Raw genomic sequence first — 27,486 nt, forward strand, 5'->3', positions numbered from 1 at the left:
GTAGCTTTACCCCGTACCTGACTTTTCTTGTAGGTTTATCATTCAAAGTATGAAAGTATGAATGTGTGACATTATGTATCGACAGAACGATACAATTTATCCAAACATTATATTTCTTAAACAATCAATACAACAAAATATGATACATTATGTAAAAATACGCAACAACCATTTAAACAAAATGTAAAAAGTCAACTTAAAACTTAGTATAAAATAAAAAGTTACAGGAGGCGTCTAAATAAATTTATTTTGAAAATTTTTAGTAACCCTCTTTCCCTATCCCCATTTTTTTTCCTTTTTTAAAAATAAAATCTTTTTAGAAAAATGTTAAATTATTTGGTAACATATCATATTCAATCCAAATTAGAAAAGAGTAAAAAGAGTGTATATAGAGTAGCATTAAGAAATAGAAAAAAAGAGAATAAAATTTGGTTCCTGCCTAGAAATGCATAAAAGAAGAAAAGCTCCAAAAATTGTTCAGAGTTGAGTGTTTTGGCGTATTGAGTTGAGAAGTGAAGATGGATAGACGAAGATCTTTGTGGCTTACTGTCATCTTCATCTCTTTGTTATCTTCTGCTCACTCCTTTTATCTACCTGGCGTTGCTCCTCGCAATTTTCAAACTGTATGTTCCTCTTTCTTCACTCAAATCTTGTTTTTTATTGTATTCCTACAAAAAAAAGTGAATTTAGTGCAACCATTTTTTGAATGGTTTAGACCCTTTTGAAATCTTGGGGTTTTAGTAATTTCAGTAGTCTGAGTTGTTGCGACTGAGAAGGGTTTGGATCTGTTGATTTTTGACCGACTGGCGAGGTTTTGAGAGAGAGTATGTCCTGTTTTGATCTGGGGTTCTGTTTTTTTCCCTCGTTGGATAATGGGTATGATTAATGATCTATTTTAGTTGATACACCAATCCCATTCAGGCAATCGAAGTGCTTTGATGAGTGAATACATTTGATTGATACCTAATCTGTGTTTTCAAGCTTAGATGAAATAAACAGAGAAATGTAGTGTGTGTTTAGCTCTGAATTCTCATTTCTTGAGAGAGGAAGAAGCTGTGAGGATCTTATTCTTAAGCACATGTTGCTTTGGGTGTTGAGCTTGATTGACTCGAAGACTGAAGCTGTTTGAATTGGTTTAAGCATAGAATGTTATGGAAATTGTGTATGGGATTATTAGGTACATTTTGGATTGGTTGTTTGGGATCGAAAAATCAGAAAAGAGTATCTGTTGAAAGATACAATTTTTTTTATGTTTGAGCATCTATCTTTTGGATTTCTATTTACTGTTTGATTGTTGCTCCTTGTGAAAATTTTCTGGAAACTCTCTGAAGCTGCCTTCCTCGCTTCGTCTTTTGGTTTCAGAGTTGTGAACCTCTTCCTTTCCTGCTGGTTTCTCTGTCATGTTTGATTATTTCTCACCAGCTTTCTTTTTCAGGGTGATCCTCTTAATATCAAAGTGAACAAGCTGTCATCTACAAAAACACAACTTCCCTATGACTACTACTTCTTGAAGTACTGCAGGCCTACCAAGATTGTGAATAGTGCAGAGAATTTAGGGGAGGTTCTGCGAGGTGATCGCATAGAGAATTCAGTGTATAGTGTAAGGAAATTTTTTCTATCTAATCTGATAATTGCTGAAGGAAAAAGAAGAAAAGTTTTTTTTCCCCTAATATGTGCTTATGAGCTAACTTGCTGAGTGAATCTATACTTGTGAATTATTTTACAGTTTCAAATGAGACAAGAACAACCATGCCAAGTGATTTGTAAGCAAAAGCTCAATGCTGAATCTGCAAAGAACTTCAAGGAGATGATTGATGATGAATACAGAGTTAATATGTAAGATTAAATTTAGTCTGCTCGTCCCCTAAATTTACTTTAATCCTCATGAACATGATTTTGACTCATATTTTACACATCAATTAAAGCACAGAGGTGATGTGGAAGACAAATTTTGTTTTACTCTTTTCCCATGAGAATTTGGTTTAGTCCTACCGTGCATTATTTTTAAATCATGCTTTTATGTCTGATTTAAAATTCAGTGTTGAATGTTCATCTAATGATGCAGGATTTTGGATAACCTTCCAGTTGCAGTTCTTAGACAAAGGCGGGATGGAATTAAATCAATTACTTATGAGCATGGTTTCCGTGTTGGATTCAAGGGGAATTATGCTGGGGTTTGTACAGTCTTGGAATTGCTATAGACTGATAGCTTAGTCCTCACAAATTTAGTCTAACTGTTTTTGCATTCACTTTCTGATAGAGCAAAGAGGAGAAATATTTCATCAACAACCACTTGAGCTTCCGAGTCATGTACCACAAGGATCCTGAAACCGATACTGCTCGTATTGTTGGATTTGAAGTGACACCAAACAGGTTTCAGTGCTTTACATCTAGGCCTTGTGTCTTTCTTTTTTCTTTCCTTTTCCTCTCTATGTCCCGGGGTTGGGGAGAGGAATTATGTCCTTGCTCTTCTTTTCTGACGTGATTTTATTGATAGCATTAATCACGAGTACAAGGAGTGGGATGAAAAGAACCCTCAGGTGACAACGTGCAATGAGAAAACAAAAGATTTGGTTCCAGGTAGCTCTGTTCCCCAAGAAGTAGATGCAGATAAGGATGTTGTATTCACCTATGATGTTTCTTTCGAGGTATTCTCTAATTGAACTTTTGTCCTTCCAACGTTAGGCTTGAAGCAGTTATTCTTTGGCTGCAGATATCTTAGTTACTATTGTTGTTCTTCCTTAGGAAAGCGATGTAAAATGGGCTTCTCGTTGGGATACATACCTGCTCATGAATGATGATCAGATTCATTGGTTTTCCATCATAAATTCCCTTATGATTGTCCTATTCCTCTCTGGTATGGTTGCGATGATCATGATGAGAACTTTGTACAGAGATATCGCAAACTATAATCAATTGGAAACGCAAGATGAGGCTCAGGAAGAAACAGGATGGAAACTTGTTCATGGGGATGTTTTTCGTGTTCCAACTAATTCTGGGTTACTGTGTGTTTATGTCGGAACTGGTGTCCAAATATTTGGTATGACACTTGTGACAATGATTTTCGCTCTTCTGGGTTTCTTATCACCTTCAAATCGTGGTGGGCTTATGACTGCTATGGTTCTACTATGGGTTTTCATGGGCTTGTTAGCTGGCTATTCTTCTGCTCGTTTCTACAAAATGTTCAAAGGAACAGAGTGGAAAAGGATTACCTTGAAAACTGCTTTCATGTTCCCTGGAATACTTTTTGCCCTCTTCTTTGTGCTGAATGCTCTTATCTGGGAAGAGCATTCTTCTGGAGCATTGCCATTTGGCACTATGTTGGCTCTAGTGTGCTTGTGGTTTGGGATTTCAGTACCTTTAGTATTTGTTGGCAGCTACCTTGGTTACAAAAAACCAGCCATTGAAGACCCTGTCAAGACGAACAAAATCCCCAGGCAAGTACCAGAGCTTGCATGGTATATGAAACCGGCCTTTTCGGTACTTATTGGGGGCATCCTTCCTTTTGGAGCTGTTTTCATCGAGCTATTCTTCATCTTGACGTCCATATGGCTGAACCAGTTCTACTACATCTTTGGCTTCCTCTTCATTGTTTTCGTGATCTTGATAATCACATGTGCAGAGATAACTGTTGTGCTGTGCTACTTCCAGTTGTGCAGTGAAGACTATAATTGGTGGTGGAGAGCTTATCTGACTGCTGGATCCTCCGCATTATACTTGTTTCTCTACTCTATTTTCTATTTCTTCACCAAGTTGGAGATCAGCAAACTGGTTTCAGGCATATTGTACTTTGGTTACATGTTGATCGCATCATATGCCTTCTTTGTGTTGACAGGAACAATTGGCTTCTATGCTTGCTTCTGGTTTGTTCGGAAGATCTACTCCTCGGTGAAGATTGATTGATCGGAGGAGAGAGCTCATAGCTTATTATTAGTATAGTGAAAAGGGTCTGTAATCTAAAGTTCTGTTGATGCTGAGATTAGGAAAAAAGGCACTAAAATTCTCACTCCATAGCACAATGTGGGCCAAAGAGTAAGTTGCAGCCTGTATAACAGTTCAGCCTTCTGGTATTAGCTTAGGCTTGGCTTGTAACATTTCCATTTTCTCTTCCGTTACACTGTTGCTTAATTTGTTCTTTTTTAGCAATGCATCTGGTAGGTCCTGGTAAAAGAAGTTTTGCTCAAATCTTATCAACAAAATCTCATATGCTCATCTTAGAAACCACTTAAAGTTGGATCAATTTAGAATATTAAATTATTGTGCGAGAACAGTTCTGTGATATATCCTTTTAACACAATTCAGCTCTCCTGTTTTTGATTTTGGATAACAGTGTTTGGAAATTTTCGAAACGCTAGCCTCTCTCTAATTCACTTCTACTGGAAAAAAAAAAATGCTCACAATACCAATAAAGTACATCCTGTTAGGTTTGCTCAGTTATTGAGTCCAAAAGATAAACTATTTTGAGTTTGGTAAGAAGTAGCTAAAACTATGGCTTGAAATGGGCCAAAGATAAAAAAAAAGTTGGTAAGAAATCAATTCAAGTTCGAAACTGTGTTTAGAAGTCACTTCAGAATAATTAGAATTTAAGTCTCTTAGGACCGAACAAAACGTGTACCCAACACAAATTTTAGTTATCATGTGAAAGATGTCTTCCTGTTAATGGCAGAATTTCATAGGGACCACTTCTAATAACAATGTTGATTTCAAACTTGATAACTATTTTTCTGGACCAGGGTTAGAGATGGTTTAAATATATAATGGGTATCATTTACATACACTTAATCACTTAGCCTCAATACATATTTCACTACAAGATGAGGTATAACTGTCGTTAGCATATATAGATAGACCCTCAAAGGCCAAAAGTGGTGCATACGACCCAGATATTTACCATATGCAGGGCGTACCTAAGAAATAAGACTGTTAATGGCAATTATTCGGTCCAAAATCAACCCAAGAAGCACAGGCACCTAATAAAAAAAATTCCTGTAGTAGGTATGACTTTGGTATCAAGATGTACATACTGCCATTAGTGTGATATTCTCACCAACTAAGCTAAAAAATAAATCCTCAGCCAGAGTACACTTTCGTTCTCCCATTCTTCTGCCTGCAATTCAAAGTGATATCTCGTTAGCAGTCCGAAGGGGTGGGGGAGGGGCCGCAACAGTGGATTAAGAGAAGGTAGCACTGACCAAAAAACATCTTTCTTTTCTTGTGCTAATAACTCTTCAAACGAAATATCAGGCAAATCAGCTTCTGTGTTTTCAACTAGTTCATTGGATTTTGCTTTCATTTCCATGTCCGCACCAATTTCAAGCATCTTCCAAAAAGGGGAAAAACAAGGGTCAATAGAATGTGGCAAAGTACAGACTCAAGGAATCAACTTTGCAAGAAGAGATTCTAACATGGCGCAGGGGGAAAAAGAACAAACCTGGAGATTGGAAGTTAACCAACCATAAGAAAAGAATTTTAATGCTGAATTCACAACGTGATAGTATAGTATGATTTAATACCTTCTTGTAAGCTGGCGAGAGCTTCAGTTGTTGCTGCAGCCAATTATATACAAAAGCATCCTCTTCCAATCGCTTTTGTTCTAATTCTAGCTTGTATATCTTGCAGTCATAAGAAAATCAGTTGATATTTCTTATTGGGAATGAGTGAAAAATAAATTTCCAACTCAAGAAAACTCGACAGAAGGGAGATGTCCACTACCTGCTGCCGTAGGCGAACAAAGGAAGACCTATCAGCCTTAAAGAGTAAGGCCTTTGTTATTGTGAATCTTCGTTGAATGACCTCAGACCTGTTGAGGAAGAACACATGTAATTACTGATACAGAGGATACACACTGTCTCTACTCTTATTTTTTATATTTTTTGGGAGCAGGAATGTGATGAAGAGAAAGTATAGGAACAGAAGGGCTAAGAATTCCAAAATTTCTTCCTGCACAGGGGATAAGTACAAATTTGACATAAAACTCATAGCAAAGCTCTTCATACAAAGAAGAATGTTGTGCAAGAGGACCAATGAGCACATTAAAAATATAGGTGCTTTGGAAGGTCATGACTCATGTGATATAATATGTAGTCATTGAATTAAACCCAATAGAAACTGAAGGCCTGGAATCTGGATGGAGAAGGGGTGAGGGTGGAGGTATCTTTGACAAAGGTTGATTTGCATGTGTTCAGGACTGGAAAACAATTTGGAAAAGAAATGTCAAAATCATAAGCAGTCATAACTTTGTAAGCAGCTATATTTTAGCCTCACGGATCTTTTGTAAATCTGGCTCCCAGCACAGAATTTTGTGCTGATGAATATACTGTTACCATAGAATAGAAAAAATTAATAATAGTGAACATACTTGTGCTGTAGCTCATTCCTTGCTTCAACCAAGCAATTAACAAATTGACCAACCTGCATCATAAAACAACAATTTACGAATCTCAAAAATCTGCACAATCAAAGCCAATCCAAATATCTAAAACAAAAGAATGAAAATCCTAAGAGAAAATGACTTGGGAGAATGACACTCATTTAATCAAGCTAGATTATATTAACTTCATTTAAATTGACAGAAGTAGGAGAGCAATGGTGAATACCGTTATGTCCTCCATTCATAACTAGAGTAAATCCCAAATGGAAACTTCTCTCTGTAGATGTACACTTCATATTACTATACTAGGATAGCTATGCAAATAGATTAGTCATGAGTTGTAACTTTAATGCATTACTGGGAAGTTCTAACTTCTCAAGAGTGGCATAGACAGCTTTAGGCAGAATATACCACAAGAAGGTTGGTATCACAAAACTTCTCTCTTGTTCACTTGGAACAAAAAGGCCATGACTGCCAAATCTAAACCGACCCATTTTTGTCTACCTTGCACTATGGTCAACAGATGTTTGACTCCACTAATCCAACTAATAGAAAAATCAAATGAGTGACCAAAGTTACATCTCAGGAACTTCATCTAATGAATGTTGTCTTAAGCCAGTCTGTTAAGCAATTACCCTACTGTGCATTCGGAAAATCAGTTAAGAGAGAAGCATGGATCATCAGTGCCACCCGATAAATATGATCCCATGCAACCAAGAAGCCTTGACTGAAATTTATGCTTCCCGATCAGCTAATTAACTACATAATATGTCTCTGCTTCATTGATCACCTCCAAGCATAATTTTCCTCTAGGATGGGCACCGGACCGGAATGAACCGGTACCGGACGGTTTGACCGGGTTGTTGACCGGTACCGGGATGAACTGGACCGGAATTATCGGGATGGAAGCTTGGTTCCGTCCCATCCTACTATATACCGGGATGGACTGGAACGGAACAGGATGGGATAAACGGGACGGCACATATAGCTATTTCAAAAAAAAATAAAAAATTTTGAGTTATTTTGAATTACAAAAATATGAATATTTTTTTCTAAGTTTAATAGTATTTAACTTTTAAAATTTATAATGTAATTTTACTTAAATTTATTTTAAAGATATTTTTTTAAAATTTTTACTTATATAAGTTTGTAAGTTAAGTTTAATAAAGTTTTTTGTTTATAAGTTATACTTATAACTTGAAATTTAAATAACTTAAGTTTGTAATTTTAAAAAGTTAAATAAACAAAAAAGAAATGCTAATAAAAGTATAAAACAACGACACAAATACTATTTTTAATTTTAATTAAAAATGATTTACACCTGACCGGAACGGAGATGAACCGGTACCGGTACTGGTACCAATCATGATACCGTTCCGTTACGTGTACCGGCTCAATGTATTCCATTCCATTCTGAATACTACCAGAACGGACCAGAATGGTACCAGAATTCCGGTACCGGTACAACCCGGTCCGGTGCCCAGTCTTATGCCTCTCTACCCTACCTTTGTGGGGTAAGGTCTGCGTACACCACACCCTCCCTAGACTCCACTTGTGAGACTATACTGGGTTTGTTGGTGTTGTGCTGATATGTCTTGGATCCACAACAGATTTTACAAGCTGGTAGTTGATAAAAGAGTGGGCAAAATAATAGTGTTCTTGCTGAGCACTGGCTGCATATCCCTAAATTCCTAATACTCCATTTAGATAAGCAGCGAGCTCACACAAACTTGAAACTGATACCCACAACCTGGAAAGATGTTTCCACTTGCTAAGGTATAACTCAGAAATCCTGATGCAGAATCATATCTTCGAGGCAGAAAACTTTAGAGAGACCAAGCCTAGTGTTGGCCTTCAGTCTTGAAGGTTGTGAGGAGCATTGTCTTGAAATGCATTCTCAAGGGGTACCTTGAGCTCACTAGCAAGTTGAGGCATTTTCCCCTGTGCTTCAGGCACACCTTCATCTGCACCTTCTCTAAGGATATATATCTATGGATTTGGCTACCATTATGCTACCCCCCCAGTGAAAAGCTAATACTTCACAAAGTTCCAAGAAGTCAATTTCTCGATTCCAACCTAAGGTGGGATACTCATTCAATGCATAGACACCTGAAAAATTGAGGTACTTTTATTAACAATCATCACCAAGGTGGTGCTGATAGATAACCCAAAAAGTGTGGATCTGCCCCCTTTAATAGGTTAGATATGATTGGGGCTTTGCGCACTTTGTAATTGTTAACCCACTCCCGTCTGCCTTAGTGCTGTCATACCGTTAATAAAATATCATTACTTATTAAGAAAAAAGACAATTATTTGTGCTACATCATCTACAACGTTTCTCCTAATCCAAAAGTGCAGATCTTTTTTTTTACCAGGTTAACCCAAAGTATAGCTTTTGGAGACATCTAGACTTTACGGAATGAAATGTATTCCTCTTTCCCTTCAAAACACTTGTTTTCATTTATGACCATATTGTCCAGATGATGCCTAATGGAATTTCCCTCTAGCTTTGGCTCTGTATCTTATCTATTCTTTGTCCCTGTCAGCTGCTGATTTGTTATTTCAAGTCGTTTGGCATCAACCATTTGACTCTAAAAATTATCATAAACATTGACCAAATTTTTGAATTAATATTTTCCTTCCAATTAATTAATTGACTCAGTACACTTAAACAACTTCTTCACCTACTACCTCAAATTAATATTTTCCTTCCAACTAATTATGTTAAACGTGTCTTCATTAAAACAAACTGATTAGCCCCCAAACTGTTACTCTTGAAAAAGACTTCAACAAACAAACACTACCCTGGATAATTTTTAATTCCCGTGTTATGAACAAGACAAAGAAATCGTTAAAAAGGCGAGGAAACCTACTATCCAACTGCTGGCAAACATTGAATTGTGTAACACTTTTACCTAGTCCCCAATGTATGACAAGATTTAGCCTTATGGAGAGTTGAAATTAAGCCGAACCAATGCTCAAGCTCATGAAACCTTAAAGCAAATACTATTCATATTCAAGTTTGAAATGCAGATATCCTTTATCATGAAGGTTGAATATAGAACAAACAACAACAACATACCCAGTGAAATCTCACTAAGTGGAGTTGGGGGAGGGTAGAGTGTACGCGGACTTTAACCCTACCTCTTGGAGGTAGAGAGGTTGTTTTCGAGAGACCCTCAGCTCAGAATCTCAGTACAAACATCACAGGCAGGTAAGCTATACAGTGATGAACAGCCTTCTAATTCAACAATAAACACATCAATACGCAAACTTTACTAAATTCAAAGATTGGTATATGCTGTATACAATTATTAATAATCAAGCAGACAAAAGAAAGAGTAACAAAACCTGAGCCAGAGTCAATCCATTCGACTCATGAGACTTAACAAGCTCATCGTAATGTTGCTTAATTTTCCTCTGAGTTGCACTAGAAGACTTGGTAAAAGGGTATAAACACACCAATTCCTCTTTCTCCTTCACAACCCCAGAATCCCTCTTCCCTTCCTCTTCACTATTCGAATCGGGTCTCTTCTTCTTAGCCCGTTTCTTTTTCTTCGTCCTCTCTTTATCCTTATCCTCTTCAACCCTTTTCGCATCAAGACCCGATTCAATCTTATTCGGGGCATCATCACCCAATTCATTACCAAACAGTTTCACCCATTTAGGTGAATTGGAAGGTAAGATCTCGAGAAGAATAGAATGGGTGAAATGGGTCGGGTCAGATTGGTGCGTAATCTCCGGTTGTTCATCATTCTTAGATTCCTGTTGTATAGATAAGTCTTGTCGGACTTTAATTAGGTGTTGATGAGTGTCATTAATCTTCTTCTTAGTAAGCTTAGAGTAAAGAGAAAAAATGAGAATAGTGAGAGAACAAAATGAGAAAGTGAAGAAGAAAAGCAATAAAGGGGACAACAGTGATTGCTGCTGCTGGTGTTGGTGGTGATGAATGTGACAGCAGGGTGGAGAAAATGGTTCAGAAGTGAAGAAAAAGAAGAGAAAATTAGGAGTCGCCGCCATGGGAATGCGTCATTTACAGAAGAGAAAACAGAGACACACAGTAGTTAGCACCTGGAGTTTTTGGATATGTAGAGACTAACCGCAGTTTCTTCTAAACAGTGGCTCTATACTTTTTAGTCCATCTATCTATTCTATATGGTTTTTTCTTTTTTGGGTTTCCATTTACTAATTTCGATTCATATATTAAAACCCGATTAAATTTAATACTCATATTCTACATATTTTGTTTTTTGTTCACTTAATTGTTGTTAGAATGATTGTTAGGTAGTGTTTCATAATATATGTTTGGAAAAAATAGAGTATAGGTACATTTATTATTAAAAAAATAGAGTGAAATATAAAATAAGATTATTTAAATAATAAATTAACGCAAGACAATGATGAGATCATACCAAATCGAGCGTTGCGTAAAATGAGACTTTTCCTTATTATTTAAGAATGAATTTAACCATACTATACAGTGAAATTTAAGCAATAATCAAAATAAATATTGTATTTAAACTAACAACATATTGCAATAGATAACAACCATCCAAACAAGTTGTTTTCTGTGTATGTATCTTTTTTTAATGTGCATGTATCTCTCACCGTTAATATAGAGGTAATTTTAAGTTTGAAAATAATGCTCGAGACAAAGATAATTCAATAGGCGAAACATGATATTTTAAAGTCATTTTTAGGATTTGTTTGAATTGATTTATTTTAAATGTTTTAAAGTCAATATAACTTTTAAACACTTTGAGGTGTTTAAGATAAAATAAAGAAGTGCTTTTAATCAATTGTTATTTCTTTAATTTTTTTTTAATTGATGAGGTAATTTAGGATCTAGGATTCCAATTTTCTGTTTTTTTTAATCGAAAATTAATGTGCTTTGTTGCTCAACTTACAATGCACTTATTAATATAAAAAACTTCTATAATTATAAAGGTTAATTGATTTCTGAGTTGTCAGTTTACTAAACAGGTTTTCTTAAGCTTTAAAGAAAATTAATCATAAGAAAAGAGAATAAATTTAAATGAAAAAGAAGATAGAATAATAAAGAGCTTCAAATAGAAGATTTTCTTTCACAGAAAAAAGCAACATAAAGCCTTTCTTTGACCTCAATGTATTCAAATTCCTTTACTATTTGAAATCACTCAATAGACCACAAAATAACTTTTTTTTAAAAAAAGTTAGGTGAAGGCAGTAAATGTTCAGTCCCCAGTGTAGGTATGTACAATTCTCAAATTTGAAATTTGTTGTCTGAAAAAGGTGAAATCAATGCCTTGTCGTGTAATCTTGTTGATGTGAACATGACATATAAAAAGGAGTAAAAGCTACCTAGGAGTATTTTATTTATTTCTACATCAACTTTTTAGTGAAAACTGAGAAAAGGCCAACTTAACACATTAATGTAACTGGTTACCAACAACAAGAGTTAATTTCCAACAGTTACAATAAAGTTCATGACCAAATATAGCCTTGCAATTGAAAATGAAAAGCTTGATACAGTTTGTATAAACATGAAGCTACCTTTCATCTATTCTGATCTTCATCTCTGTTACAGCTGTAAATAGGTAACAACCACCCGCGGCGGCCGTGTTCCCTTCTCCAATAAACCACAAATACTGCAGCTATCACATAAATGACAATCCAACTAAAACTTACAGTGTTGAGCTTCAAAATGTCCATAATCATCATATGGCCATGATACACAAGGATTGCTATATCTAACTCATCATGAAAGGCAATAGTAGAGAGTAATTCTGCTTAATACATTAAATGGCTTCTATAGAGTTTTGTATTACTTCATAGAGACGGAAATTGAAACAATCAGAAATTCACAAAGCTACTTAAAAGTGACATTATTTAAGCAACAAAAGGGAGTAAAACTTTCTGTTACCTGTCCAGATCAAGGATAGGATTAATATACACAAGCATTTACAAAAGAATGCCACAATGAATTGTGGTAAAGTGATTCAGAGGACCAAAACATCCTTGTATATGTTTCTAAGAAGATAAAAAGTATCTATGCACCAATCGCTGACAAAAGTAACTTTATAATGAACCGCCCTAACACCACCATCCCAAGTGATGAGAAAGCCACCAGACCTGTAGTTAAATTGATAGTAGCTTGAAAGTATCTCTTTTTATAAGCAACTGATTGAAACAACCATTCTTTACATCTCCTAAAGTTTAAGCTCAATGATCCCTCTGGAGAATATGATCCAAGTACATTGATGGAGCAAAATACTTAGCTCAAATGCTTGTACATTAATTAATCTGTGACTATGTACTAAAGTTGACTTGAAAACCAGATTCATATTTGGTCAAGTGCAGGGGCGTTAGAACTTGCACCAACAAGGCTGACTACCACAACACTTTCATATGGGGTGGAGAAGACCACAACACAACCATCTCATGAAATAGTCCTCAAGATGGCATAGGTTTACTTGACACGATAATAGGTTAGATCATGGCAGCACCAAATGACAACAAAGGGAAACAGGAGTACACAATAAAACATTGATTATTGATCTGTTCTCATGTTTTCTTTTTTTGGTGCATGATTGTATTACACATGATTCAATTAAACAAATCTTGAATAGGATTGTTATATCACGGTGAATCAAGTCGACAGTGCCAAAGATTTCACAATCCCTGCAACAATATCTGCTATATCTTGTGTATAGGGTAGCCTTCAAAATATTGAAGGTACTAAGATTAGCTTATGCTCTTAATTCCAGCCCATTCTATGTTGTATATTATCAATGCTGTTACATGGTGTTTCCAAGATTGAATTCATTATCGTGGTGAAGTTTCGTGAGTCATCTCGAGCAACTATTGCATAAGGTGTTTGTGTTAGTTGGCCTTCTCCATTCCATAAAACAATTAACCAAACGACTAGAGGAATTGAAGAGTTAATTAACTTCCAAGTAAATTGTACTCAACAAATTTACAAAGAAGCAATAATGTACACTCCGTATTCGTTTTACCAATTAACCTTCATCGCAGATAGTCTACTTACATCAACTGTTCTACTAATAATCACAGTCTAGCTAACTAACTAACTAACGTAATCGTCTCCGTACTACCATAACAAAACAATTGTCAGTATTACCATTATAAAATGTACCTATCATCAAATTCGACATAACCTGATTCAATGTCAAATGGTGAAGATCATCCTCATAAGCTGCACCTGCCTCTGCTTGCCCCGCCAACACAGCAATGTAAGTGAAAAAAGCAACTGATGCACAAGTATTAGGCCCAAATCCAAATTCCCCATAAGAAATATTAACAGAAAGCATAAATAACATATTCAATACCCGAAAATTTCTAGGTCTACCAAAGTAATGCATCATTGGAGGGTAAAACGTAGTTGCTACCACCATACAAGCAGTCACATTTATGTCGTCAAATAATTTGTGGCTAAACAGTGGCGCTACGAATACCGCTACTAATGGCGCTAGGATATCAGAATGACGGCGTTTTCGTCTAGGATTTTCAAGGTGGAAGAAATGATAAAGACGAGAGATATAAGGGGAGTAGCGGTGGAGAAGTACTGAAAGAAGATCAGCTAATAGAATGGAAGCGGAAGTAGAGCTAAGCCATGTTAAGTAGCCATGAACAGTAGCGATTACTATAATGAAGAAAAATAGGGCAAGTTTAACTAAAAATTTGAGTTGTTGAATGTTCATTTCTTATTTTAGGTAAAATTGGAAAAAGCTTCTTCCTATTTTGTCAATTTCCGATCACCGTTCCTTTTTCTTCAACAACAACACCATTTCTCCGGTGAGCTATCTCCACAGTTCCGATTTGGAGAAGACGAAGACCAAAGAGGTGAGTAACAAGGATTTTGTGGGTACCAATGGTAGGGCCTTATTGCCGACTGGACATGACCTCTGGTATTTATTGCTGTGAACGCACTATTTTTATTTTTTTAATATCTTTGTTCCGAAGCGTTTTACCTGTAGATTTGTTGGTGTAAATTTAAATTTAGTCGAATTTTGATGTGGATATCACATACAAACGAAAAATATTTAAAAAATAATTAATTGCTACTCCCCCGTTTACGTTTATTTATTCATTGTATTAAAAATATACTCTTACTATTTTATGGTCTAAAATTAAAAATATGTCAAATATATTAAAATATTCTTCAATCTTGTGAACTTAAACCTGTCATATGAAAAATTGAAATTAAAGAGTTGTAAAAAAAGGAGAAGGAAAAGACATTTCTTAAAATATACAAAAAAGAAAAGTAGGACAAACAAATTGAAACAAACAAGGTATTTCTTCCCTTTAGCAAATAATTGTTTTTATATTCTATACTTAATATTAATTACTTAAGTTTTAAATTATTTTCCCAAGAACTAAGATTAATCATTAATTAATGTTTTTTTAACGGCATGTATAGTTCAAAATGAATAAATAAAAATAAATGGAGTAATAAGTATTTTGACCTAAAATATCTAAAATTTGTCAATTTAAATCAACTGACATGGTAATCCTTATTGGATTAAGGCTAATACCCTCACCCATGTTAGCAATATCTACTTTTTGGGTGCTCATTTTGCAATTTTTTTATTTTCTGATTAGGAAATTTAAGTGAAAATGAGTTTTTTGTGTCATTTATAAATTAAATAGAAAAAAATGATTTTTTTTTCTATATTTTTTATGTATAAAACTAAAAATCTCTCGTAAAAATGACAAGATTAAAAAAAAATTATAAATAGCCTACGAAATCAATTCTCCTGAATTTTAGTGCTTAGATGGATAAGAGGAGATCTTTGATATAGCTATCTATGTGTTGAAAGATCATTTATTCTCTCCTCGAGATAGAGTAAGATTTGAGTACACTTTATTCCCAAACCTCACATATAAAATAACAACTACCTAAGTAGTTGAAGTATTAAAGAAACAAAACTTTATCCATGTAGCAGTAAATTCACAAAATTATTTGGTCACATTAAAATTATTGAACCTTGCCTGGGAACAAAGTCATAAAAATACTGAAGAAGAAGATTTCAAAAACATCTGTTGAAGAGAATTTTATGTTTATGTCACATCATCATAGTAGCATTTTTGCAGGTACAAAGCAATGAAATATTGCTATTTTTACATAAGATAAAAGAGTATTAAAATCCTGAAACCATAATACTTGCAAATTCTAACAGTAACAATATTTACACATGGACTAATCAAGAATCAGTCTCAATGTGCTTCTTTTGTTACAACTGCAGTATCTAGGCCAGCTTGTGCAGACCTCGACTATTCCTCCAGAACCACCTACCTCCCACTAGCACAATCTCGATGCGCACTTGAACCAATGACTATACTATTGTTTTACATTTGCAAACCAATATCAACTTGACATTATATGTACAGAATCTTGGGCCATTGCAATTCATATGAGCCTCAAATGGAAAGGTGTGTTGCATATCTGTACAACTTCACCTCCATCAAAGCCAACTTTTTTATATGTAATGGATCTTCAAATATATATCTTCAGACAACTAACTGAAACCACTTTATTTGTTTATCCTCAGTGTCATCAACTGCAAATAACCTCAACTGAGAGTTTCTTCATAACACGTGGACATGGATCACCTCCAAAAATCTCTGGTGTTACAGGTACTGAGCACGAGTTTTGCCCGATGCAATACTGGAAAAAGAGAGAGTTGTTCAATCAGGTCTCTACAGAAGATAGCTACTTCAAGAATGAAAAGAAACAGGTTTATCTAACAAAGAGTAAAGATTTGTAAATACCCTTTCAAAAGCATCATATGAGTGGAAGGCATGGCAACTTCCTTCACGGAAGCTTCCGCAGACCCCCTGTGGTGTTCCAAAGCTTGCAAATTTGATTGAAGTAATCTTCTGACCAGAAGCACACGAGAGGTGAGCTTTAGGCCTCAGTGGTTTGTCAACTTTACCAGATGCTTGCATTTGCCAATTCACCAACTGTGGTTGCCATTCGTTTATATCTGCACAAACACTTGCAACTTCTCTTTTTACCAAAGAGATTCCATGAGGCTCTCCTCCCGATTCCTCAAATAGAACTAACAAATTTCCAGTAGGATACAGCCAAGAACGAGGAACATGATACCTGAATTATATAATTCCCAGTTAAGTTAAGTTAGAGCTTCTTGTTACATCGAATGAAAATGCACAAGGTTTACCATTACTTACATTCGTTGTGAAGCCTCTCCACAGTTACTAAGGCATTTTTTCTCATTAAACCAGCCTGCATAGTTACAGGCACCGCAGTTGCCAGATGCTTTATATCCAGGCCAGTAGCGTCCGAGGCTTTGACCATTTATCCACACTTGTCCTTTGCCCATGGTATTCAAGTCTAAAGCCAAAGGATCATTTCCAGCTGGAGCATTGAAAGTGCTCTGTATAGATAAGACAAAAATTTAAGTATGCCTTCCTTGCAGAGGGATGACTTAATGTCAAAAATGTACAACTAAGTTGGTACAGAAGAAGGTTTAAGTATGAGGTATGCACCTTGTACCAAGTGAGTGGCTGTCTCTGAGCCACCAGAGAGCCCTCGACCCATTCAACGGACGAGCTACCACTGAGTGAATGAAGGCTCAAGGCCTCTCCTTTCAGACCAACCTGATAAAAATGTGGAAGTTTAGATAACCATGCATTGGAGCATCCGGCTTATTGTTTTGGAACATTTTATACACACTAACCTTGTAAGACCATTTCTGCCATGTTAAATCTCTTTTCCCCTCGTCAAGACCACTGAGTGAAACTGGACCAAGAACACCAGCATTCCATGTCTCAAAATGTGGGCCAATATTCTGCAGTTGAGCACATGAGGAAGGAGGCCAAGTAAGCACATGTTCGACTAATATGCATATATAATAAAGTAAGAGGGCAACAGTGAGAGAGAACACACCGGAAGGCCAACAGCAATGCTCAGCAGAGAAATCTTGTTAACACCTGCTCTCAGATTTACAGCTTTACTGAAACTTAGTTTTGGTTTTTCTAAACTTCCATATGCAGTTCCTGCAAGAAATTTGAACAAAGAGATGTAAATACAAAAACCGCCACAATGCGACAGGGTGATAGGGCCTTTAGTTTTTTTATTATTACACAAACTGTATACTTATTGTATTTGCTTGATGAGACCAAATAGCCCTCAGCTTTTGATTTAAGAAACTTTACAGCAAACAGATAAACTGAAAATGGTCCACCACTTTTTCCTTTTTAACATATAACCAGTAGTATAACGCGCACAAGTAATGATTCAAATTGTAAATCACGTCAAATACAATTAATTATGCCACATACCTGCTAATTGACCATTCACAAAAACATGCAATGCATGGCCAGCTGACATGATCGTAAGCCAAGGCCATTTTCCGCCTCTCAAAAACTGTTCTCTTGAATCAATCTTGACACTGAAGACAGAAAACAATCATAAACATGTGGCTGATCCAATGTAATTCAAGTGTGTGTGTTTTTCTTAATTCAATATGTGGAGAGGAGTCGAACGCTACATAGGCACTTACTCGGTTGAATACCACAAATAATCAGACACATCTCTTGTTGTATTTATCTGTTCCAATAGCCCAACAACTGTAAAACTACTGTCTTCATAAGATGATGTCTCTTCATTGAATGACTGCCAGGGCAATCCTCTGCTGACTGGAGTCATCTTCATCTGAGCGCTTTGAGCACCAATCTTCACATGGAAACAATAACGTTATCAGTTAGTTAGGAGGCAATCTCCAGGTCATGAATGATTCTCTAAACAGCATAAACTATTTCAGGGAGAAACTATAGCCTTTCTTCTTACCCGTGCTGTATTAAATACAGTGTTCTTGCAGTCGGGAAGAATGCTGATTGACCATGGTGGCAAGTTGTAATGCCTGTTTGCAAATGACACGGTAGCAAAAGAGTGTTGGTCATAGTTTGCAAGGAATGCAGCACAAGAGCCAGACTTCGACGTAAAAACATGGGCCTGTAAAAGAAATGAAGCTCCAGTTACTCTCAGTGCGAATGTAGTAATAGTGACCAGTTCAAGAAGCACTCAGTTAAATCTCACCTCCTGCTGGTGTCCAAGTGCTGTCACAGCTGGATCTCCAGAGACTAAAGCTGGTTCACAAAGCTTTATTGCTCTATGCAGATCTTTCAGGTGACCCCATTTAGGTTGTCGCAATAATCCTAAAGACCAAATTGAAAATGTTAAATTGGGCTAAATAATACATTTCTTAAGATGCAGATGATCTCTTCTGAGTTTCTTCCTAGTTCTAAATCATGGACTCGATACTCAATAAATCTCATCCATAAGAAGTTAGAATTAACAGCTAATTGACTAACTGAAGAAACTCAATCTAAACAAGATTACAAAGAAAAGGTGCATACCATATTCATCAAGTGGTGCATCATAGTCATAACTAGTAGCAATAAATGGACCACCAGCAGTCCGTCCAAAGTTTGTTCCTCCATGATACTGTGGCAAAAAGGGAAAAGAAAATCATAAGCAACATAATTTTCTTGGCATCAGAAGAAACACCAACACTCTTGAATATCAGAGATGATAAACATACCATGTAATAATTGATGAAGGAACCTCCCTTCTGTATAAATTTTGCAACAGCAAATGCCAAGTCCTCAGCAGGACGGTAAGGAACTGGATTTCCAAAACCAGTAAACCTGCCGGAAAAAAATTACGACAGAAAGTTATCCCCACATGAACTCTAGCAACATAAAACTAGAAATTTTATTTATTTAATGCATTGGAAAGATATATGTACTTACCATGCAGTCCAGGCTTCAGTCCATATCTTTGGTTTATAAGCCTTGTTTGGAGAAAAGTAGTCACAGTAGAAGCCATTGCAAGCATTTATCTGAACAGGGGAAAAAGGTATATCAAAGTAGGAAACTGAACGACAAGGATAAGGTAAAAAAAGAAAAAAATTATCACCTAGATATTTTAACAATATTGACAAAGTAGAAAATTCAGATGCAAGAATCTCAATGTACTGAGCAAGATTACACATATTAAGACTACTATGGTACTGACTCCAAAGAGTGAATACTCCCCCACCTCTAACTTTTCACGTGACATGTTTAAGACCATAAGACTCAAAAGTCTTTACTTTCTTAAACTTCGTATCAAGTCAAAACCAGACAAACAAATTGAAACAGAGGGAGTAATACATTATTTTGCATAAGACTACAAGGGGAAATATGGCAGAGGTACATTACAAGAGTCAAAGACCATTGAATGCTTGATGAAGAGAAAAGGAATACAGGAAGTAGTTGGAAACAAAAGCAACCCATGTGCAGAGTAAGTTTTGCAATTCTGGACCATCAAGGGGACAACCATTGGCACTTAAGAACCCCACTAGGAACAGGAAACATAGAATGAAAGAAATCAACAAATATAACAACAACATCAACGACCCCTCAATCCCAAGCAAGTTGGGGTCTACTCTATGAACTCTCACAGAACATTTTGATCCATTTAAACTCATTCCAGACCAATATCATACAAAATAAAAAATAAAAAGAGATATAACAAAGATAAGAGAAAAATACTGAACTGTAACAAGGTCAACACTTACAATAGGATCAGGAGCATCGTCTTGCTTGCACATAACCCATGGGACACCAGTGTCAAGACCCACAGCCATTTTGGCTGCCCACTGTGCGTAAGATTTACCAGGTGCTCCCAGTTCCCATTCCATGGGTCCATATTCATTCTCAATCTGTCAAAAGTTTCAAAATAAAGAAAATCATCAGCCCCCCTTATGTTTTGGAAAATCATAACTTCTTTGCAACCAACAATAAATGCAGCAATATTACTGAAATGACCACTTCTGAACAACCTGAGATAGAATTATTGGCCCCCCTTGAGTTTCATACAAACGTTCCGCTTTCATCATATTGACAATCTTGGTAGTGAATTTTTGCATTGCAGCCTAAGGTACAATATTTTGACATGAAAGGGTATACAGTAAACAAAAATTAGAAACCAATCACATCAAAAATAGAAACTTTTTGAGAAACACTAAAGATTAAAAATTTTCATATTCTCTAACCTTGAAAGGTCCATTATCTGTTCTGAAACTGATACCTGGAACATATTTGAGCCAAACAGGAAAACCCCTGAAATCAAAACAGATAAAGTAAGCAATAAAATCCATTATTATTCTTTTTGCATATAAGATAGTAATTTTGATGAATACCCAAAATTCCATTCAGCACAAGCATAAGGTCCAACTCTAAGATGGACATAAAGTCCTGCTTGGTGCACCAGCTTAATAAACTTCACTAAATCATATCTCCCTTCAAAATAATACTGAGAACAAAAAAAATATATATCAAGAACTGATAAAAAATACCAAAAAAAATAAAAAAATAAAAAGTCCAATTTAACTCACTTTCCCTTGTTGAGGCTCATGACCATTCCAGAAAACATAAGTCTGAATCACATCCACACCTCCTTCTTTAGCCTTTTGAATAATACCTGGCCACATCTATATAACCCCAAAAGAAAAAAAAATCAAGAATCCACTTTCAACAAAAAGACTCAACTTTTAACATTTATTAACACACCCATTCATGCAAAAACAGAAAAAAAAAAAAAAAAGGAATCTTTTCAACAAAACATGGAACATAAATAACTAAACTTTTGAACTACATTTCACATAACTCTACCTCAGGAGTGCTTCTTGGGTAATGAACAGAACCAGAAATAAGTATTCTTCTTTGTCCATTTACAATAATAGCCCTATGGTCATATGAAACAGAAGCTGTTCCAGAAAAAACCCATGAACCCAACAACACAAACAACACATTCAACATTAGTATAAGCTTACAACCCATGTTGTAAAATTATCTCCTTTTTTATCAAGATTGTGCCTTTTTTAGGCAAAATGAAATTTTTTTTGCCCCCTTAAACTTTATTTTTCTTCTTTTTCAAAATGCAAAAAATAATGAATTTTAGCTGTAATAAATGAGAGTGAGTAATAAGTGTGAATAAATGAAAATTGGGAGTTGCAAAATATTGATACTTTGCAGCTGCTTTTAAATACACAAGAATATGGATTGTTTGAACATGAATGTGGGGTCCATTCTTGAACTTTGGACCCACAAAATGGGACCCATATACGCGGAGCATCATCCAACAAATTAATTTTTCAGTTTTTTCAAAAAAAAAAAAATTAATTAGAGAATTAAAGGCCTGTTTGGCTGTTGTTAAAAAAGTGATTTTTTTATTTTAAGGCTGATGTACAAAGATTCTTTACGGTCGGTTCCTGTGTTTTTTTAGGAAATAAGCGTTATGTTTGCTTCTGGTTTGGTGAATTCTCAAAACGATTAATAGCGCGTGAAGTGTATTCGCGAGGTTTTATCACATGTAATTGGTAAGTGTATTTCACGTTGTAGGATAGAGCGTGGAGTAGAATCTGTCTTGGTAATTACGTCTGTAATTGTGATTAGATTTTCTAATAAATCACTTTTTGACTGTGTTGTTTTGTCTGCGCAACCTCACGGATTAGGTTTAGCCTAATTTATAGATTGCTCGGATTTTAAAAAAATATTGTGATACTTGTGTTGGATTTGTATAATTTGTGAATTTTGTCATTCACGACATTTGAAAGAGTTGGAGCAATCATAATAATTTAGCGTCAATCATGGGCAAAGTGAATTTCACAAAATTTAATAGTTTTAATTTAAAATGATGTATATAAATTTAAAAAATTATTTAATATTCTCTTTAGTCTATATTAAGCAAATTGGTGAGGTATAGCATTTTTAAAAAAATAAATATATTATGATATAAATGAAATGCTATTTTTTATCATTGTCGTTTTGATTATTCTTAAAATATTCTCTTAGAAAATCTAAAGTAGTTAAGTACCTCGTTAAATGAAAGGTAAATATATTTTTGTTATATAAAAATCTCCACAATTCTTTTAAACTTTGAAGAATATACCTATTTAAACTATTAAAGATCTCAGTAATTTACTTAATATGAACCAAAGGAAATATATATTTATAAAAAATCATAAACTCAAACATCATACTTTTAAGAGTTATGTTGTACTGTAAATGGTGCTAATATATGGTAAAGCATTGAATAGCCTTTAAGATTCCCATGAATATATGGTCCATGTTTTAAGCTAAATTATATAGCATGAATTTATTGTGATGAAAAGTGTGAAAAAATAATTCCACTATATAAACTACACTTCCTATTAATTTTTAAAATTTATATCCATCTCTAAATGCATTTATTATAATATGGTAGATTTGTTATCTGATCCAAACTCCTATATTCCAACTTCAAATTTATGGATAATGAAATTATTCCATTGTAAAAGATCTAATATCTACTTATCGATATTTTTGAAAAGTTCAAATAACATATAATGATATCATATTTTATACGGAACCAAATCTTAACCGTAATAAAACTTAAATTTTAATTATTTTATTTTATTTTGGATACACAAATATTATTAATCTAGCAAATATTATACATTATCAGACCTAAAACATAAATGTTCTCTTCCTTTGCCATTACAACTGAACATTTCGACTCGAATTCTATTTATAGTATAACTTTTTTTATAAATTTATATTTACTGTCAAAAAATAAGTATCAAATATAGTTATACTTTATACCGTTAACTTAAAATTCAAATCTTTCATCCGTTTTCTTCTCTCTTTTTTATTTGTTTTATATAATATTTTTTCCTTATGTGATAATACTTAGAGGCAGAGCTAGAGTGTGATTTATCGTTTATAGAAATTCAATAATTTTTGTATAAATAGTGACGAGACAGGAATTTTTACTATTAAGATTCAAAATATGAAAAATAAGCATATGAAGAAGCCAAAGAGAATTCAGCTTCTACGATATATTATAATACTAATAATAATTAACCATATATAAACAACATAATATTTCATCGAAGGATGTTCAAGTAAATCTCCTTTGCTCTACCTAGCTCGACTTGTATGCATAAACCAAGTATAAATAAATATTTGTCTATGTTTATTAACTTGAAATTGCCGTAGAAAGTTGTAAAGTTAATACTCGATGGAATTGTGCATGTTGAATGTTAGCGTGTGAAGGTAATCAAAAGGAAAATGCGAAATCTTTCACTTTCAGTAATCAAAAAAGAAATAATTATTTGTTAGTTTACTTGCCGGGAAGAGAAAGAAAAAGAAGTAACTAAAGGAAAATCAAACAAACTAAAATTAGTTATTCCTTTCTGTTTTTTTTGTTAAAAAAGTCTTTATTTATTTTCCTATAAACAAAGCAATATGTTGCATGCACTTCTCCACTACTCACCTCTATGCATCATTGCACACACCAAACACCATTCATTTTTTCCCTTTAGATATTTTTTTTTTGTTTTTTAACTTTCCCTTCTTTTAAAAAAAATAATCTTTATCTCTGTATTATCAGTGACGGTGTTAAAATTTTCATACAAAATAATCAAAGAAGGTTCAATATCTATCACGTATACATAAAAGTAATTTCAATCACATATAAATAATATAATTTTCTATTAAAGAAGATTTGAACGAAGCCCCTGACTAGCCCCAAACTGGCTCTGCCTTCGTGGTACTATTAAGTATAGTGGAAGCTTAAGTTAACAAATTAATCATCTGAAAATATCAGTTTCTTCAATTATCTTATGATTTAAAACACGCTTGATAAATCAATAAGGTGACAATTCTTTTTTTCCTTTCCTAGCTTGTTGCTATTTTGATGTGTGTCAAATCAATAAATATATTACGTGTTTGATTTAAGGTACATTCTTATCATTTCATCGTGATTTTAGTTAGATAAAAATCAAAGAAAAAGTTAAATGTCGTCAAATCAATAAATATATTACGTGTGTAATTCTTTTATGTACATTTTTATCATCTTATCGCGATTTTAGTAAAATAAAAATCAAAGAAGAACTCATGCATAATCAAATCAATAAATATATTATGTGTATATATAATTCTCTTATGTACATTCTTATCATCTTACCGTGATTTTACTAAAATAAAAATCAAAGAAAAATATATGTATCATCAAATCAATATATATATTATGTATGTTATTCTCTTGTGTACATTCTTATTATCTTATCGTGATTTTTAGTAAAATAAAATTAAAATTAAAAAAACTTAAATATCATAATTATAAAGATTTTAATATTTGCAGTGTTGGAAATAAAAGTTCATATATAAGGGATTTAAATACTTATTTAGTATTGATTTGTTTGCATGTTCCTTCACGTTGAAAACACTCATGATTTTTTTTAATTAAAAAAATATTATATAAACCACGACACATAAAAGGAATTATAAAACATAAATAATTATGCAAATAATTACTATATATTGTCAATATTATCTATAGAAAATCTTTCTTAATTCTTCAATATTGTCTTGAATATTAATATAATGAAAGCCAACCAATAACCTTCCTGCAACGAACCTTCTTTCACTAATAAAATGGTATATATCATCGCAATTGGGAATTAAGAATAATGAAAGTGATTATGTTAATCAAATAATGCTTGAAAATGCCCAAATAATGGGAAATAGTAGGAGTAATTATTATTTAGTTTAGATGGATCGTGCAAAGTTAACAATCTAGTGTTATTATGATACTAATCAGCAACGGCGGAGTCAAAATTTTCACTAAAGAATTTCAATATATATATGAAGAAGTTGCAATAAAGGGGTTCAACATCTACTATATGTGCATGAAAAATCATTTTAATCACATATAAATAATATAATTTTTCGTCGAACGAGTTTGAATGATCCTCTGAACCCTTAGTAGCCCAGTCCCTACTAATTAGAGTACTCCAATAAAAAAAAAAAACTAGTGATTTGATTGATTATTTTCCTTCTAGAGAACACATGATATCTCACTGTAATGCACGTAGAGGAGGTGAATTATTTATTTGAAAAATAATGCTGCAAATTTAATACTCTAAAATTGAGTTAATTGATTGGATCGTGCAATTTTTAAATTATGTTGTTCAATAATTCAATATATTTTGTCAACATTTTGGTATATTTCTTTATTTCTATTTATCCCTTGCAAACAGTGTGATGTGAACGAAGAATTAAGAGTCAACTTATTAGTTTATCTGATAACTGTATATATTTAAAATATTTAATTTTGTTTTACATGAACGTGACACCACTCTTCCCACACCACTAATAGAATTATTATAGTTCCAAGTCCAAAAATAATATATTGAGATTTTGGAACAATTATATTATATATATCAAAATGCTACCTTCCAAATCATCAAGATCTTTTTACTGCTTCATTCTTAATCAAAAAAATTGGGTTCTAGTTCCCTCTAGTTATGAAGTTACCTTTATTAGGGAGTGCATTACCTCCAATGTGAAACTTTCCAACACAATATGAATTTAGTCGGACTCCAAATTGAATATTGCACATTAATTGGGAAACAAATAATTCTTTATTTTATTTTGAAGTTCCAATTCAAATAAAGTGCCAAAAAATAAACACAATTAGGTATTGAATAACTAATGAAAAGAAAAAAAACGTAATATCGAAGTAATTGTAATGTGGAGGACAAGCTGGTGAGTGGGACTTGCTTCTAGCTAGGGCCATCTACCTTAATGTTTGAGTTGAAATTAGGGTTTAATCATGATTCATAAGCTAATCTACTCAATCAATTACCCCTTATGTTTTATTTTATGCATCTTGATGAGACTCAAATTTTTAAAATATAAAAATAATTAAATTTTATTTCATTAAACTTAAGATATATAGTATAACATATTAAGAATACCTTTTAAATCTTGTGAATAAAAGAATGTTCGGTCAGTTTTGATATAATAAATCAAAAATCAGTCTGGTTCAAATCAAGCTCCCTTCCCAAAACTCCTTTAAAGCCCGATTCTCTAATCGGGACTAGTGTAACTCAAAAAAATGGCCCAGCCCGGCGCGACCTCTAGACACATATTTCTAGGACCATCCGTTTTTGGCTTAATTTTTTACTGTACGATGAGGCATTTAACACTTGACTTTTTATTGGTACATAGGTTTCCAGTAGATCAATGACCACTCAGGTGTGACCATTGTAATTTAATTATCTGTTTTCAAGCCACTCTTGCCAAACATTTTTGATATTTCAATTTCATTAGAAAGCCAATGTACATAATGATAGAAATTAAAAAAAAAAAAAAAACTCTAGACTTTCATTTTAATCTCTAGAGAATATGGGAAACTTAAATTACAATGGGTAATAATGAGATAGTAATAATCATGTGTTTATTATTGCTTACTCTTTCCTTCAACAAATTTAATAAGATGGACATGACTTATAATTGGATCAAATATTGGAGACAATGGGTGGTTACTTTTAGGTAGTATATAATATCTAAAGGTGATTTTAACTCTCGAGGTGAAGACTGTGTAAACCATACAATGAAAAACTCATCATCTCATTCATCAAGGTTATACAAGAGTTCAACATTATGTAAATAAAATTTAAATGGAATTGACTCTGATAGTGTAATGAGAATGCGAATTTTGAATTTAAATTTTCGTGAATTTAGGAAATAGCAAAGGAAGACAACCTTAGTAATGAATTTGGAAGACATGTCCAAATGGGAGTAATCCAATTGGGTTAGCTAGCTAGAAACAACTGGAATATTGCACTAACATTAGTTGCTAAACAATTATGAAGCTGTTGCACATGCTTTTTTCACATCAACAATTTAATCTTGTTAAGTCCCCACCCTCCAACTCCCAACTAGACAAAAAAAAAATAAAAAATTTCTGGTAACGTATCGATATTATAGATTACGATTTAAAAATTATTCTTCAATAAGCTAAAAATCTAATAAGAAAATATTAGATAACAATAATTTTTTTTGTAATGTAATACTTTATCAGACTCAAAACTCTATATTTACATAATTTTAAAAAAATCTAAATGATGGACTTAAAAGGGAATTTGCGTAAATTGGCAATAATTCATCTCCATTTTTTAATTAATAATCTCATAAAAGAAATAGCGACACACTATCTTACGGTGGGCCAGCAATTATGTGATAAGAGAATAAAAGTCCAAGCCAAAATTATAAAG

At 33.8% G+C, this 27,486-nt stretch overlaps 4 protein-coding genes across 5 annotated transcripts; 1 reads left to right on the forward strand and 3 right to left on the reverse strand.

Moving 5' to 3' along the window:
* The first annotated feature begins 424 nt into the window (after window positions 1-424).
* Window positions 425-4,102, forward strand: LOC125857845 (transmembrane 9 superfamily member 7). The gene is made up of 7 exons (XM_049537498.1): window positions 425-623; window positions 1,436-1,600; window positions 1,727-1,836; window positions 2,066-2,174; window positions 2,261-2,373; window positions 2,498-2,648; window positions 2,746-4,102. The coding sequence occupies exons 1-7, from the start codon at window positions 519-521 to the stop codon at window positions 3,901-3,903; spliced, it is 1,911 nt and encodes a 636-aa protein (XP_049393455.1). The 5' UTR covers window positions 425-518; the 3' UTR covers window positions 3,904-4,102.
* An 826-nt stretch (window positions 4,103-4,928) lies between these two features.
* On the reverse strand, window positions 4,929-10,493 carry LOC125860446 (uncharacterized). Its single transcript, XM_049540405.1, has 6 exons — window positions 9,722-10,493; window positions 6,359-6,411; window positions 5,713-5,800; window positions 5,514-5,612; window positions 5,193-5,320; window positions 4,929-5,107 (listed from the first exon to the last, which is right to left on the reverse strand). Exons 1-6 carry the CDS (start codon window positions 10,388-10,390, stop codon window positions 5,071-5,073), a joined length of 1,074 nt encoding a protein of 357 aa, XP_049396362.1. The 5' UTR covers window positions 10,391-10,493; the 3' UTR covers window positions 4,929-5,070.
* Window positions 10,494-11,844: 1,351 nt separating this feature from the next.
* On the reverse strand, window positions 11,845-14,225 carry LOC125859814 (uncharacterized). The gene has a single exon (XM_049539645.1). It carries the CDS (start codon window positions 14,068-14,070, stop codon window positions 13,441-13,443), a length of 630 nt encoding a protein of 209 aa, XP_049395602.1. The 5' UTR covers window positions 14,071-14,225; the 3' UTR covers window positions 11,845-13,440.
* Window positions 14,226-15,397: 1,172 nt separating this feature from the next.
* LOC125858117 (beta-galactosidase) lies at window positions 15,398-21,394 on the reverse strand. 2 transcript variants are annotated; one of them, XM_049537800.1, is made up of 20 exons: window positions 21,053-21,384; window positions 20,776-20,871; window positions 20,581-20,693; window positions 20,434-20,500; window positions 20,221-20,313; window positions 19,957-20,100; window positions 19,148-19,236; window positions 18,937-19,042; window positions 18,752-18,839; window positions 18,432-18,550; window positions 18,183-18,347; window positions 17,896-18,068; window positions 17,675-17,784; window positions 17,280-17,389; window positions 17,071-17,181; window positions 16,880-16,990; window positions 16,562-16,767; window positions 16,142-16,478; window positions 15,890-16,037; window positions 15,754-15,844 (listed from the first exon to the last, which is right to left on the reverse strand). In XM_049537800.1, exons 1-19 carry the CDS (start codon window positions 21,218-21,220, stop codon window positions 15,927-15,929), a joined length of 2,517 nt encoding a protein of 838 aa, XP_049393757.1. In that variant the 5' UTR covers window positions 21,221-21,384; the 3' UTR covers window positions 15,754-15,844; window positions 15,890-15,926. The 2 variants fall into 2 exon arrangements, with proteins under 2 accessions (XP_049393756.1, XP_049393757.1); XM_049537799.1 differs by having other exon boundaries at window positions 15,398-16,037; window positions 21,053-21,394.
* Between the last annotated feature and the right edge of the window lie 6,092 nt (window positions 21,395-27,486).

Source organism: Solanum stenotomum, chromosome 3 (assembly GCF_019186545.1).
Source record: "Solanum stenotomum isolate F172 chromosome 3, ASM1918654v1, whole genome shotgun sequence".
In the NCBI taxonomy this organism is placed as follows: domain Eukaryota; kingdom Viridiplantae; phylum Streptophyta; class Magnoliopsida; order Solanales; family Solanaceae; genus Solanum; species Solanum stenotomum.